Source organism: Culex quinquefasciatus, chromosome 3 (assembly GCF_015732765.1).
Source record: "Culex quinquefasciatus strain JHB chromosome 3, VPISU_Cqui_1.0_pri_paternal, whole genome shotgun sequence".
Lineage (NCBI taxonomy): Eukaryota > Metazoa > Arthropoda > Insecta > Diptera > Culicidae > Culex > Culex quinquefasciatus.
Genome location: NC_051863.1, coordinates 65,446,740 through 65,460,388, shown reverse-complemented (window position 1 = coordinate 65,460,388; position 13,649 = coordinate 65,446,740). Strand labels below are relative to the sequence as shown.

Genomic DNA, 13,649 nt, shown 5'->3' with positions numbered 1-13,649 from the left:
GAAAAATGGGAAACAGTTCCGAACAGTGCAGAATGGATTTGATCGCCCTGTGGCTGAAGACGTGGGATATTTTTTTGAAATTTGAAAAACTTCCCGCATAATCAAATACCAAAGGTGAAACTGTCGAAATCATAAGAAAATTATTTCTGGTATGGTTACCATTTGTGATATTGTTGATATAATGTCACAACCATGTAACAAAATTAAAATGGTACTATTTCCCGAATTGTTACACTTAACTTGACATATTCGAATGGTTGATTTTGACATAGGATTATGTCTCTTCTTACTATATTGGGGGGCCAGTTCAGAAATTCGATCTAAAGCGTCACTTTTAAGCGTTAAAAATGGGGACATTTTGAACGCTTATATCTTTTTTCCCTGTGAATCAATCCAGACGGTTGGACCACCAATCGAAAGAGGAAGTCTTCAGCTATTGTTTAACTACATAGATAGTTTGACTAAACATAGTTAAAGCACTTAAAACATGCAATCAAAATGAGTAATTTTTCAGTACATATCGGACAGATAACCAATCAGAGTGAGCGTATGCATTCGAGACAGCGCCCCTTTTGTGCCGTTCTCCAGCTGTGCCGCTATTTAAGCAGAAAATTTCGCAAAAGCAAGTCACTTTGGAACGAGCACTCGAACTGTGCACGTCGGGCCGGCGCGGAGCAGCAGCAGCAGCAGCGGCCAATAGAAGAAGAGGACCAGCAACCAGAAGGAAGAACCACCGGCAGCAGAAGGAGGAAATTCGAGCGAAGCGGACCGCGTTGAAGTCACTATGATGCGGTGGTTCTCATGAAAAATGGCCAATTCGACAATGGTGGAAAAAATCTGGAGTGGCCGGTGCCCTCGAAACAGGTTCCCCCGGGGCCTGGGGGGGCATTTACAGAACCATACGAGTTGTGGCAATATGGGTATCAAAATTCATGGTTTTTGATACTGTACATGAAAATTGAAATTCCGACAGTAGTGGCCACAACCTTGTTTTTGATACTGAACATGAAAATTGACATTTCGACCGTAGTGGCCACAACCTGAATTGCCGGTGCCCTCATGGAAGGTTCACCTTGAGAGAACATTTATGGCAATTTTGCCGACAAATCTATGAAACAAAATAAAATGGGGCATCAGCAGTGCGGTGCTTGTGGGACGCGCAGTCCTGTTTTTTCGTGTTATTTTCCGTCTCTTTTGTGTCGCTGTTCGAGTGCATGGGGTGCAAGGGGCAGGAAACTCCGTTGAACTTTACTTATTATATTAATAAGTATACTAACGTTCGTTATTATATTAATACTTTCCCCACCTTTAATAGAAATGTCATAACTGACGTAAAGAAAAGTCAGATTTTTCTTGTTGTTTTTGTTTACCGTTGACCGTCGTCGGTCGACCGTTGCCGCTTGCAAGCGGCTTGTCTCACAAGCCAGGTTCCCATCCGATTTCCACCCAGGCTCTTCACGTCGAGAACGGGATGTGGCCAACTTTGAACTCTGTTGCAAGTATCTAACAGGAAATACTCACATATCGTTCAAACTCGCCAACTGGAAGCTGTAACTTTGCCATCTCCGGAGTACATGCGATTGCCGGAAGATGGATTCCGTTGTAGCTGGTTCTGTCCAGAACGGCATGACGGAATTTCTGCCAACCGTACCTCGAACGGCTATAATGTCAGTGCCAAAGGAACAGCCTCATGAGCGCAACAGTAGTAGAAGGAGAAGGAGGGTGACATTTTCTGAAGTGTTTTCATGCCAACGCAAGTGCCTGTCTGACGGTGGAAATTCCGTCAATCGAGCCTGGTCGGGCACGGCGGCTAGCTCTAGCCAAACAAAAGTGGCCAGCTAATGTGTCAAGAGTCCCTACCGAAGATGTTACACCAGACACGGTCAATTTGGAGACGGATGTTGAAGCCAGTCAACGTGCCCTGACATCTAAGGCAAACGAGCACGATAATGTGTTGAGGTCAAGGTTGAGGTCCAAATCAGGTCCACAAATATCGCGGCAGAAAATCTAGCCTAGACGAAACATCTCCCAACCCGCCCCTCGAACGGTCTATGAATATAAAATTGTTTTATTATTCAATTGTGCTTAAAAATAAATATTTCAATCAGCTGATAAATGAAAACAACAACAAACCGCTTGCATTGTCAAAATCAAGGTGCTTCAAGTGTTGGTGAGAACTTATGGTTGACATTTCGTTAATATATTAAAAAGTATATTAAAACTTCGTTATTCTACCAAAATGTTCTTAATATTTTTGAAGTTTCCTCCCCCTTGGGTGACCGTCCAACAATCTTTATAAGAACAGAATTCCTCCCAAGTTGGTGCACAACCTGTGTCTATCAATGTGTGGATGTGTGTGTCTGAGCAATAAAATTACCACCGTGGATCCGTATTTGACGAAACCTCGTAAGGTACTGAAATATTCTGAGGCGATCTGTTAGCTTAAATAGTTTGCATGAAATGTGGCAACATGGTGCAAATTTTGCCTTGTCTCTAATTTTCGTGGAACTGTCACGCAAGAATGTTACACCATGGTTGCCACATTTCATGCGAACTATTTAAGCTAACAGATAGCCTCAGAAAATTTCAGTACCTTACGAGGTTTCGTCAAAGACGGATCTACGGTGGTAATTGTATTGCTCAGACACACACATCCACACATTGATAGACACAGGTTGTGCACCAACTTGGGAGGAATTCTGTTCTTATAAAGATTGTTGGACGGTCACCAAACCAGAATGATTTAGGGCAATGGGGTTGGGACCAATCTGATAGGATTTTGGCCACACCCGGAGTGGCCAGTGCTCTGGGGAAGGTTCTACCGGGGGGACATTCATCGAACCATGCGACTTGGGGCAATATGGGTATCAAAATTCATGGTTTTTGATACTGGTAATGAAAATGGCCATTTTGACAGGATTGGCCACAACCTGGAGTGGCCGGTGCCCTCAGGAAGGTTCTCCCGGGAAGACATTTATCGAACCATGCGACTTGGGGCAATATGGGTATCAAAATTCATGGTTTTTGATACTGGTAATGAAAATGGCCATTTTGGCAGGATTGGCCATTGCCCTGAGGGAAGGTTCAACTCAATGATTGAAGACATTAAATTAGTATTAATTATTAAGGATTAAATAAATTGGCAAAGAATTAAAAAATATAAATAACAATAGAATGATTTTTTAGAGTTTTGTACAAAGTTCTTTGTTTTATTGGTCATGTAGAACATAACCACCTGCACCTTTTTTTTTATTTATTTTTTGTTCGCGCGTTCGTTGGCCGATGAATTTTATTTTTGTTCTCTTTACATAGTTTTCGATAGAAACGATCCGATTTTTGTTTTTTGAGACAAGCAAGTCGTATTGCTGGATCAAGTCCTTTCCATATCATCGAGGATCGGAAGGCACGTCGACGGATATGTTTTAAGGCTTATGATATAAAATAATTTTAATGAATGAAGCCCTTCCTACATCACCGTTGATCGGAAGGCACGCCGACGGAGAATTTCTGGAGAATCGCGGTCGAATCTCGATGTCACGTGAAATCCATGCCTGAAAATTTGGAGGCGTGGCTTGCGGTCAGCTGGTTTTGTGTTTGCATGACAATCTTGCAACACCCGCATGGAAACTAGTATGGAAAAAATCCATATACCTTTTCATGCAATGTTGTGGTGAAAAGTTGTAGATCTCGGTAGGACCCTATTGAAATGTTACTTGAAATTTATCGAGAAATTAAAAGTGAGAGTGTGTGCGTGCAACATGGAGTTAAATTTTTCAAAGTGCTATGGTAATCTTCACAGCAACTTCACAGAAAGTTTAACTCCATGTTGCACACACTCTCACTTTTAATTTCTCGATATTTTAAGGGGCCCTATTCTGATTCTGCCGAGGATTCTGCAATATTTCCAGTACCCCTCATTAACAATTTCTTCAAGCTCCCTGGGCATTCAAACCCCCTTCGCCCCACCAGTGGGTACAACTGTTTTGACATTTCTCACTTCTTCCCACTTCGCACCCACCGGCCAAAAACGCCGGCAACCAAAACAAAAACACAGCTGATCGTGACTGTAAACAAATCGCGCGCGCGCGTGTTCAACCCGAGTGTCCATTTCCGGCAGTTATCCGTGTTTTTTTCCACCATGATCAAACGGCCCTCGAGCAAGGACAGCGAGAATGACATCCTGCAGATGCAGCAGGACTTTTACGCCGAGTCGAACCGGGACGCGGCCTTCCAGCCGGCCGCGAAAGTGGTCCGCATGAAGCAACCGGAGGGGGCGGAGAAGGCCGCTCCGGTGCGGCAGTCGGAGTTTGCTCGGAGGAGGAAGTTGCAGAAGGAGACGGGTGCTGCCGGGGTTAAGACGGTGGAGAAGAAGGAGGAAGTTCCGGAACACACGATTATCGGGGAGATTGTTGAGAAGCGGTACGATGGTGGGGTGGTTCCCATGGATGTTGGTGGGGAGGGTGAGGAGGGAGCGTTTCCGAAGGTGGTGCACGTGAAGCCACTTCCGGCTGGGGGTGGGACGGGAAAGAAGAGTTTGTTTGCGCAGATGTTTGGGAAGGGCGGAAGTGGGGAGGACTCGAAGAAGGTGAAATTTCAGCTGCCTTCGCAGAGTGTGATTTTAGAGGGGGAAGAATCGAAGGAGATTCACGCGGAGAATCTGCAAAAGATGGGCCAGATGAGTGAGGAGGAGATTCTCAAGGAAAGGGAGCACCTGATGGGAACGATGGATCCGAAGTTGGTTGAATTTTTGAAGGCTCGCAAGAAGGGAAAGGTTCCCGAGGAGAAGCCAAAGCCGGAACCAATTCCAGAAGTTGAAGAACTCAAACCAGACCTCCCGGATCTGGACGTCCTTCAGCAGGAAGGTTCCGACCAATGGATCAATTTTGACATCCTAGAATCGGAAAAACTTCAATGGACAAAGGACATCCAAAAAACCGTTAAAAATCTCAAACCCGGAGAAAACTTCGAAGCCCGGTTTGACTGGAAGGGAACGCTCCAACCCTACGTCAACCCGCAACAAACCCCAGAAAAAGACGACCGCGAACTATATCTCCACGGCGAGGACGCCGACCGTCCCGGCTACACTCTGCAAGAGCTGTTCCGCCTAGCCCGCGCCAACGTTCTCCAGCAGCGAATCTCCGCCCTGAACGCCATCGCCGGAATTCTCAACATCTTCAACCAGGGCTTCTACGACGGCGTTCTCGAGCTGCCAATTTCGAAAATCTTCTTCTTCCTCCGATTTGCCCTCGACGAAAATACCCCAGCCGTGGTGGAAGCGGCCTCACGTGCCCTGGCCAACCTCTTCTACAACGATACCGACGAGACCTTGCTGGATACGTTGTGCGACACGGAACGGGGACTGTACCAGCCCGAAATGGGACTCAACGTGACGCACAGTCGCAGCGAAGAGGAAGAAAAGGAGCGCCAGCGAGAGCTGGAGAGCGGATTTAACGCGATGAAGTTGAGCAACGCCGGGCAGAGTAAATCGAAGGTAAGAAGTTTGATCGTATTGCATTGAATTAACAAACAAACAAACAAACAAACAAACAAACAAACAAACAAACAAACAAACAAACAAACAAACAAACAAACAAACAAACAAACAAACAAACAAACAAACAAACAAACAAACAAACAAACAAACAAACAAACAAACAAACAAACAAACAAACAAACAAACAAACAAACAAACAAACAAACAAACAAACAAACAAACAAACAAACAAACAAACAAACAAACAAACAAACAAACAAACAAACAAACAAACAAACAAACAAACAAACAAACAAACAAACAAACAAACAAACAAACAAACAAACAAACAAACAAACAAACAAACAAACAAACAAACAAACAAACAAACAAACAAACAAACAAACAAACAAACAAACAAACAAACAAACAAACAAACAAACAAACAAACAAACAAACAAACAAACAAACAAACAAACAAACAAACAAACAAACAAACAAACAAACAAACAAACAAACAAACAAACAAACAAACAAACAAACAAACAAACAAACAAACAAACAAACAAACAAACAAACAAACAAACAAACAAACAAACAAACAAACAAACAAACAAACAAACAAACAAACAAACAAACAAACAAACAAACAAACAAACAAACAAACAAACAAACAAACAAACAAACAAACAAACAAACAAACAAACAAACAAACAAACAAACAAACAAACAAACAAACAAACAAACAAACAAACAAACAAACAAACAAACAAACAAACAAACAAACAAACAAACAAACAAACAAACAAACAAACAAACAAACAAACAAACAAACAAACAAACAAACAAACAAACAAACAAACAAACAAACAAACAAACAAACAAACAAACAAACAAACAAACAAACAAACAAACAAACAAACAAACAAACAAACAAACAAACAAACAAACAAACAAACAAACAAACAAACAAACAAACAAACAAACAAACAAACAAACAAACAAACAAACAAACAAACAAACAAACAAACAAACAAACAAACAAACAAACAAACAAACAAACAAACAAACAAACAAACAAACAAACAAACAAACAAACAAACAAACAAACAAACAAACAAACAAACAAACAAACAAACAAACAAACAAACAAACAAACAAACAAACAAACAAACAAACAAACAAACAAACAAACAAACAAACAAACAAACAAACAAACAAACAAACAAACAAACAAACAAACAAACAAACAAAAACAGAAAAACGAGAAAAACGAGAAAAACGAGAAAAACGAGAAAAACGAGAAAAACGAGAAAAACGAGAAAAACGAGAAAAACGAGAAAAACGAGAAAAACGAGAAAAACGAGAAAATGAGAAAAACGAGAAAAACAGAAAATGAGAAAAAGAGAAAAACGAGAAAACGAGAAAACGAGAAAATGAGAAAAACAGAAAAATGAGAAAATGAGAAAAATGAGAAAAGGAGAAAACGAGAAAAGGAGAAAATGAGAAAAACAGAAAAACAGAAAAACGAGAAAACAGAAAAACAGAAAATGAGAAAAACGAGAAAACGAGAAAAACGAGAAAATGAGAAACAGGAAAACAAAAAGAAAAGAGAAAATGAGAAAAACAGAAAAACGAAAAACGAGAAAACAGAAAAACGAGAAAAACAGAAAAACAGAAAAACGAGAAAAACGAGAAAATGAGAAAAACGAAAAAAAAGAGAAAAACGAGAAAATCGAGAAAAACGAGAAAATCGAGAAAATCGAGAAAAACGAGAAAATCGAGAAAATCGAGAAAAACGAGAAAAACGAGAAAAACGAGAAAAACGAGAAAAACGAGAAAAACGAGAAAAACGAGAAAAACGAGAAAAACGAGAAAAACGAGAAAAACGAGAAAAACGAGAAAAACGAGAAAAACGAGAAAAACGAGAAAAACGAGAAAAACGAGAAAAACGAGAAATATTTTTAATACTTTAAGTTCCAGTGTTTCTTTCATTAGTCATTTTAGTCTTTTCAGTTGTTCAGTTAAGACAAAAAAGACAAAAAAGACAAAAAAGACAAAAAAGACAAAAAAGACAAAAAAGACAAAAAAGACAAAAAAGACAAAAAAGACAAAAAAGACAAAAAAGACAAAAAAGACAAAAAAGACAAAAAAGACAAAAAGACAAAAAGACAAAAAGACAAAAACACAAAAAGACAAAAAGACAAAAAGACAAAAAGACAAAAAGACAAAAAGACAAAAAGACAAAAAGACAAAAAGACAAAAAGACAAAAAGACAAAAAGACAAAAAGACAAAAAGACAAAAAGACAAAAAGACAAAAAGACAAAAAGACAAAAAGACAAAAAGACAAAAAGACAAAAAGACAAAAAGACAAAAAGACAAAAAGACAAAAAGACAAAAAGACAAAAAGACAAAAAGACAAAAAGACAAAAAGACAAAAAGACAAAAAGACAAAAAGACAAAAAGACAAAAAGACAAAAAGACAAAAAGACAAAAAGACAAAAAGACAAAAAGACAAAAAGACAAAAAGACAAAAAGACAAAAAGACAAAAAGACAAAAAGACAAAAAGACAAAAAGACAAAAAGACAAAAAGACAAAAAGACAAAAAGACAAAAAGACAAAAAGACAAAAAGACAAAAAGACAAAAAGACAAAAAGACAAAAAGACAAAAAGACAAAAAGACAAAAAGACAAAAAGACAAAAAGACAAAAAGACAAAAAGACAAAAAGACAAAAAGACAAAAAGACAAAAAGACAAAAAGACAAAAAGACAAAAAGACAAAAAGACAAAAAGACAAAAAGACAAAAAGACAAAAAGACAAAAAGACAAAAAGACAAAAAGACAAAAAGACAAAAAGACAAAAAGACAAAAAGACAAAAAGACAAAAAGACAAAAAGACAAAAAGACAAAAAGACAAAAAGACAAAAAGACAAAAAAGACAAAAAAGACAAAAAAGACAAAAAAGACAAAAAAGACAAAAAAGACAAAAAAGACAAAAAAGACAAAAAAGACAAAAAAACAAAAAAGACATAAAAGACAAAAAAAAAACAAAAAAGACAAAAAAAGACAAAAAAGAGACTAAACAAACAAACTAAACAGACAAAAAGACTTAAAAGACTGAAAAGACTAAAAAGACGAAGAGACCATAAAAACTAAAAATACTATAAAGAAACTAAAGAATACTTAAGTTTTTTTTATCAAAATCTATAATAAAAAAAACTGAAACAGTTGAAAAATCTAAAAACTAAAAATATTAAAACTTAAACAACTTAAAAACAAAAACAAAACTAAAACACACGATGCATTGAATATTTTGACAAAACTTATGGCTAACAACAAATTAGACCAACATCGTTTTCCTACCACTCTCCCTTCCCCTCCATAGAAACCCGCCCAGGTGCATTTTTCCGCCCACGTGGACGACGATCCGGACGACCTGACGAACCGGGAATCGATGAACGACTACCACCTGGCGGAAACCGACCTGCTGGAGTGTCTCGCCCGGACCAACATCGTCGAGCGGATCCGGTACGTGCTGTTTTCGATGCGCCCGGAAGGCACGACGGCCGTCAGTTGCGTCAAACTGTTGATCCGGCTGGCGCGGACGAACGCCGCCATTGCGGGCAAAATTGCCTCCAACGAACAGCTGATGGGTGGCCTGGTGAGGGTTTACCTGGGCAAAGGGCTGGACGAGGCGCAGGGGAAGCACGAGCCACAGCACGTGGTGGTGAAGTTGCTGAGGGTGTTGTGCGCGTACGGGGGTGGGATTTACGAGCGGCACTTGGAGCGGCACCACGTGGTCAGTCTGCTGAAGCGGTACGTGTTTTCGCGCCGGGATATCAACGTGAGTTTTGCGAGAGGGATTTGTGGGAAGGAACTCATTTTGTTGTTTCCTATCTTTCCAGGTGAAGCTAATTCAAGTGCAAATCGAGACATTCCGCTTTCTGAGGATGATTTTAAAGCTCAACCGAAATGATGCTCTCTATTGGTAAGTGAAACATGAAACTTTGTTTGAACCTATTTGGTATGGTTGATGTCGTGTCCATTGATTTATTATAACTATGCATAAATAAGCCAATTTGCATTATTGGTTTCTTTATACAAGACTTTAATTCAAGACACTATTTTTAAAATTTGTGAAAAAATGCAAATTTCTCGAAAAATTTGATCTTAAAATGGTAATAACTTGGAAACTAGGCACTTGCAGGCCAAGGGTGCATGATACTGATGATACTCGTCGGTTGAAACACCTAGGCGAGGAACATTCCGGAAGAGCCCAACTACATCCGTAGTGCTGTGGACAAAACAGCATGGCTCTGGTTCCTTGCAAGTGTCCTATTTTCTTACCTCCACGTTGGCTTGGTTTAGTCATCATGATGACAAGGTGGAACCTAGCTGGTGGCCTGTGGAAACGGATCGTAAACCTTTGACCAGCGAGGGTCAGAGTAGAGACGGCTAGAAGAAAGGAGCGCGACAATGTGGGAAAGGAAAGTAATTTGTGATTGTAGACGGTATTGTTTTGATTCGCAGTATGTTGAGTCAACTGCTGTGGATGTACCTGAGCATCGCAGAACGGGGTTTCTCTTCTCTTCATTCTCAGCTACCACCTATCTTCTGTTTATTTTGTTTCACTGATTTTCTAACGCGGCTTCTGTTTACTATCCTCCATTTGATTTCGATTTTACTCATTTGATTCTCTTATTTCTCAACGCTTTTCCACTCTATTTTACCAATTGATGCTGCTGTAACAAACTTTCTGCTTTCCCTTAATTTGGCAGCGATGTCAATTTTGTTTATCATGTGCCTTTTCTTTATTTATCTATTTGAATAATTTCTCATCTTCCCTGTAAATTGCCCTCAATACAATCTAAGCTTGTTTGTTACCTCTTTTTATTAAATATTGTTAATTTCTATATCTACTTCATAAATTACTATCTTTCTTTTACTATTGATTCTTCAAATAGTACACTTCTATCACTGTCCATTGTTTTCAATCTTCACCCTTTTCTTCTAACAAGTGAGGTTTGAGCCCTTACTCAATTTAACACAAATATTACTATTTTACTTTTGAAAAACTTTTATAAAATGCTTAGGACCAAAAATTGTAACAAAACACCGCGACAAAAGAAATAGCAACAGATTAACACGACTGAACACTAGGAAAGATTTGGATGACCTATGTAGCGGTTGCCTAGAATTACAGTGGCTCAGACTTCAAGGGAGCATCTTCAAATTACTGCCGTATGAAGGGCCAAAAGGGGATGGTTGGACGCGAACAAGCAAAATCACTCACGGTGTCCTCAGGGGAAAAGAATCTCCTTCCGACAGTAACCTCCAATAACTCCGAAAAAAGTCTGACAAAGCTGAAAAACAGGGCTCGCACCCTGTTGGGGGCCTAAAGGGCGCGGCAGACAGCTGGAGACTGACAGAGGTCAATAGATGTAGAAATTAGACAATCCTTCAGAATTGTATAATTTATAAACTATTTCCCCCTTGTGACGTAGTTCTGGTCTTCCACTATCTACATCCAATCTCCGCCATTACAGCATACCGTCCACTGCCCTGATGCTCCCTCCCAATCCCCGGCTTTGATTCTAACTACTGATAAAAAGGAAAATCAAAGATGAGAAAAGGTCAATGCGGATGGAGAGCAAATCGAGCTCAGTATCCCCTCACAAAGACTGGTAGTAAGTGTGAAAAAAGCAATGAAAAATGTAAAGAAAGATAAGAAGAAAAATGAAAAAAATAGTATGTCAATGCGGATGGATCGATGATCCCCTCACAAGGACATAAAAGAGACAGATGGTAGGCAGCAAAAGAAGAACAAAATATCAGAATTAAGAAATAGTCAATGCAGATGGAGAGCAAATAGAGCTTTTTGTCATTTATCAAGTTAAACACTTTAAATTCTTTAAATACCTAAAATACTTTAACAACCTTAAATACTATTTATACTTTCAATACTTTCAATACTTGAAATACTCTAAATAAACTAAATACTTGGAATACTTGAAATACTTAAAATACTTGAAATACTTCAAATACTTCAAATACTTCAAATACTTTAAACACTTTAAATACTCCGAAAACCTTAAATACTTTATAAACTTTAAATACTCTTAACACTTAAACTACTTTAAACACTTGAAATATTTAAAAAACTTTAAATACTTTAAATTCTTTAAATACTTTAAAAACTTTAAAAACTTTAAAAACTTTAAAAACTTTAAAAACTTTAAAAATTTTAAAAACCTTAAATACTTTAAAAACTTTAAATACTTTAAATACTTTAAATACTTTAAATACTCTAAATACTTTAAATACTTTAAATACTCTAAATACTTTAAATACTTTAAATACTTTAAATACTTTAAATACTTTAAATACTTTAAATACTTTAAATACTTTAAATACTTTAAATACTTTAAATACTTTAAATACTTTAAAATTTTTAAATACATTAAATATTTTTAATACTTTAAATAATTTAAATACTTAAAATACTTAAAATACTTTAAAAACTTTAAATACTTTAAATACTTTAAATACTTTAAATACTTTAAATACTTCAAATACTTCAAATACTTTAAATACTTTAAATACTTTAAATACTTTAAATACTTTAAATACTTTAAATACTTTAAATACTTTAAATACTTTAAATACTTTAAATACTTTAAATACTTTAAATACTTTAAATACTTTAAATACTTTAAATACTTTAAATACTTTCAATACTTTAAATACTTTAAATACTTTAAATACTTTTAATACTTGAACTATTTGAAATAATCGAAATACATTTCAAGCTTCAAATACTTTAAAAACTTTCAATTCTTTAAAAACTTTGAATACTTTTAATACTTTAAATTCTTTAAATTGTTTAAATTCTTTAAATTCTTTAAATTCTTTAAATTCTTTAAATTCTTTAAATTCTTTAAATTCTTTAAATTCTTTAAATTCTTTAAATTCTTTAAATTCTTTAAATTCTTTAAATTCTTTAAATTCTTTAAATTCTTTAAATTCTTTAAATTCTTTAAATTCTTTAAATTCTTTAAATTCTTTAAATTCTTTAAATTCTTTAAATTATTTAAATTCTTTAAATTCTTTAAATTCTTTAAATTCTTTAAATTCTTTAAATTCTTTAAATTCTTTAAATTCTTTAAATTCTTTAAATTCTTTAAATTCTTTAAATTCTTTAAATTCTTTAAATTCTTTTAATTCTTTAAATTCTTTAAATTCTTTAAATTCTTTAAATTCTTTAAATATTTTTACTTTGAATACTTCTTGGAAATACTATAATCACTTCCAATACTTGAAAATTATAAATACATTATTTACTTTGGAAACTTTAAATATGTCTTAGAAGAAACAATAAATATTTAAAGAACTTGAAATTCTTCTTAAACTTTAAATAAATTAAGTACTACAAATAAACACCTAATTTAAAAATTTAAGAATAAATAAACAATACAAATTCATTAAATATTTCAAATGCTTTCAATATTATCAATACTTCTAATACTGTCAATACTTAAAGTGAAATGAAAAATGGTAGAACCGATGGAGAGGAAATTAAGCTCCGTAACCTCTTAAAAAACATCAATATTGCAAAATATTCGACTCAACAACTTCATTCATTTTAAATGTTTGTAACAACCTCCTAATCACCCACACTTCCTTTTTCTTAATTTTAAATTAAAAAAAATGAAAACGGCGATAATTCTAAAACATCCCATTGATTTGAATTGTTTTTTTTTTAATCTGAACATTTTTACTCTGAATAAAAATTGTTTTGATTTTCAGGTGTCGTAACAGAATATAAATAAACACGGTCATAATATTTCATGTTAATTCCAAACAGCAGAAACTATATCAAACAAAAGTTTTTCATCTGTTTGATTTTATTATATTCAAATCATAACATAAGAAAAACAGGATTATTTTCCAATTTCTACCACAATTTAAACAAAGAAATAACAAATTAATCATTCTAAATAAAAAAAAAATTACACAGTCCAGATAAAACCTATTGAACAAAAATCAATCAAAACCAGTGTGCATTCAAATCCACTGAGTCAAGAATGCCATGAATTTCTTAACTTTGACAAAAAAAGTCGTTGCCTTTACAATTATGAAAAATATAAAAGATGTTAAATAAGAAAAATAGAACT

The 13,649-nt window shown here is 35.7% G+C and overlaps 1 protein-coding gene across 1 annotated transcript in view; it reads left to right on the top strand.

Moving 5' to 3' along the window:
* The first annotated feature begins 3,921 nt into the window (after nt 1-3,921).
* Nucleotides 3,922-13,649, top strand: part of LOC6053704 (RNA polymerase II-associated protein 1) — an 82,977-nt gene continuing 73,249 nt past the window's right edge. The window contains exons 1-3 of the mRNA XM_038259723.1: nt 3,922-5,491; nt 8,861-9,319; nt 9,381-9,463. Of these exons, the coding sequence (XP_038115651.1) occupies nt 4,139-5,491; nt 8,861-9,319; nt 9,381-9,463 (1,895 nt within the window). The 5' untranslated portion in view covers nt 3,922-4,138. The remainder of the gene's footprint in view (nt 5,492-8,860; nt 9,320-9,380; nt 9,464-13,649) is intronic.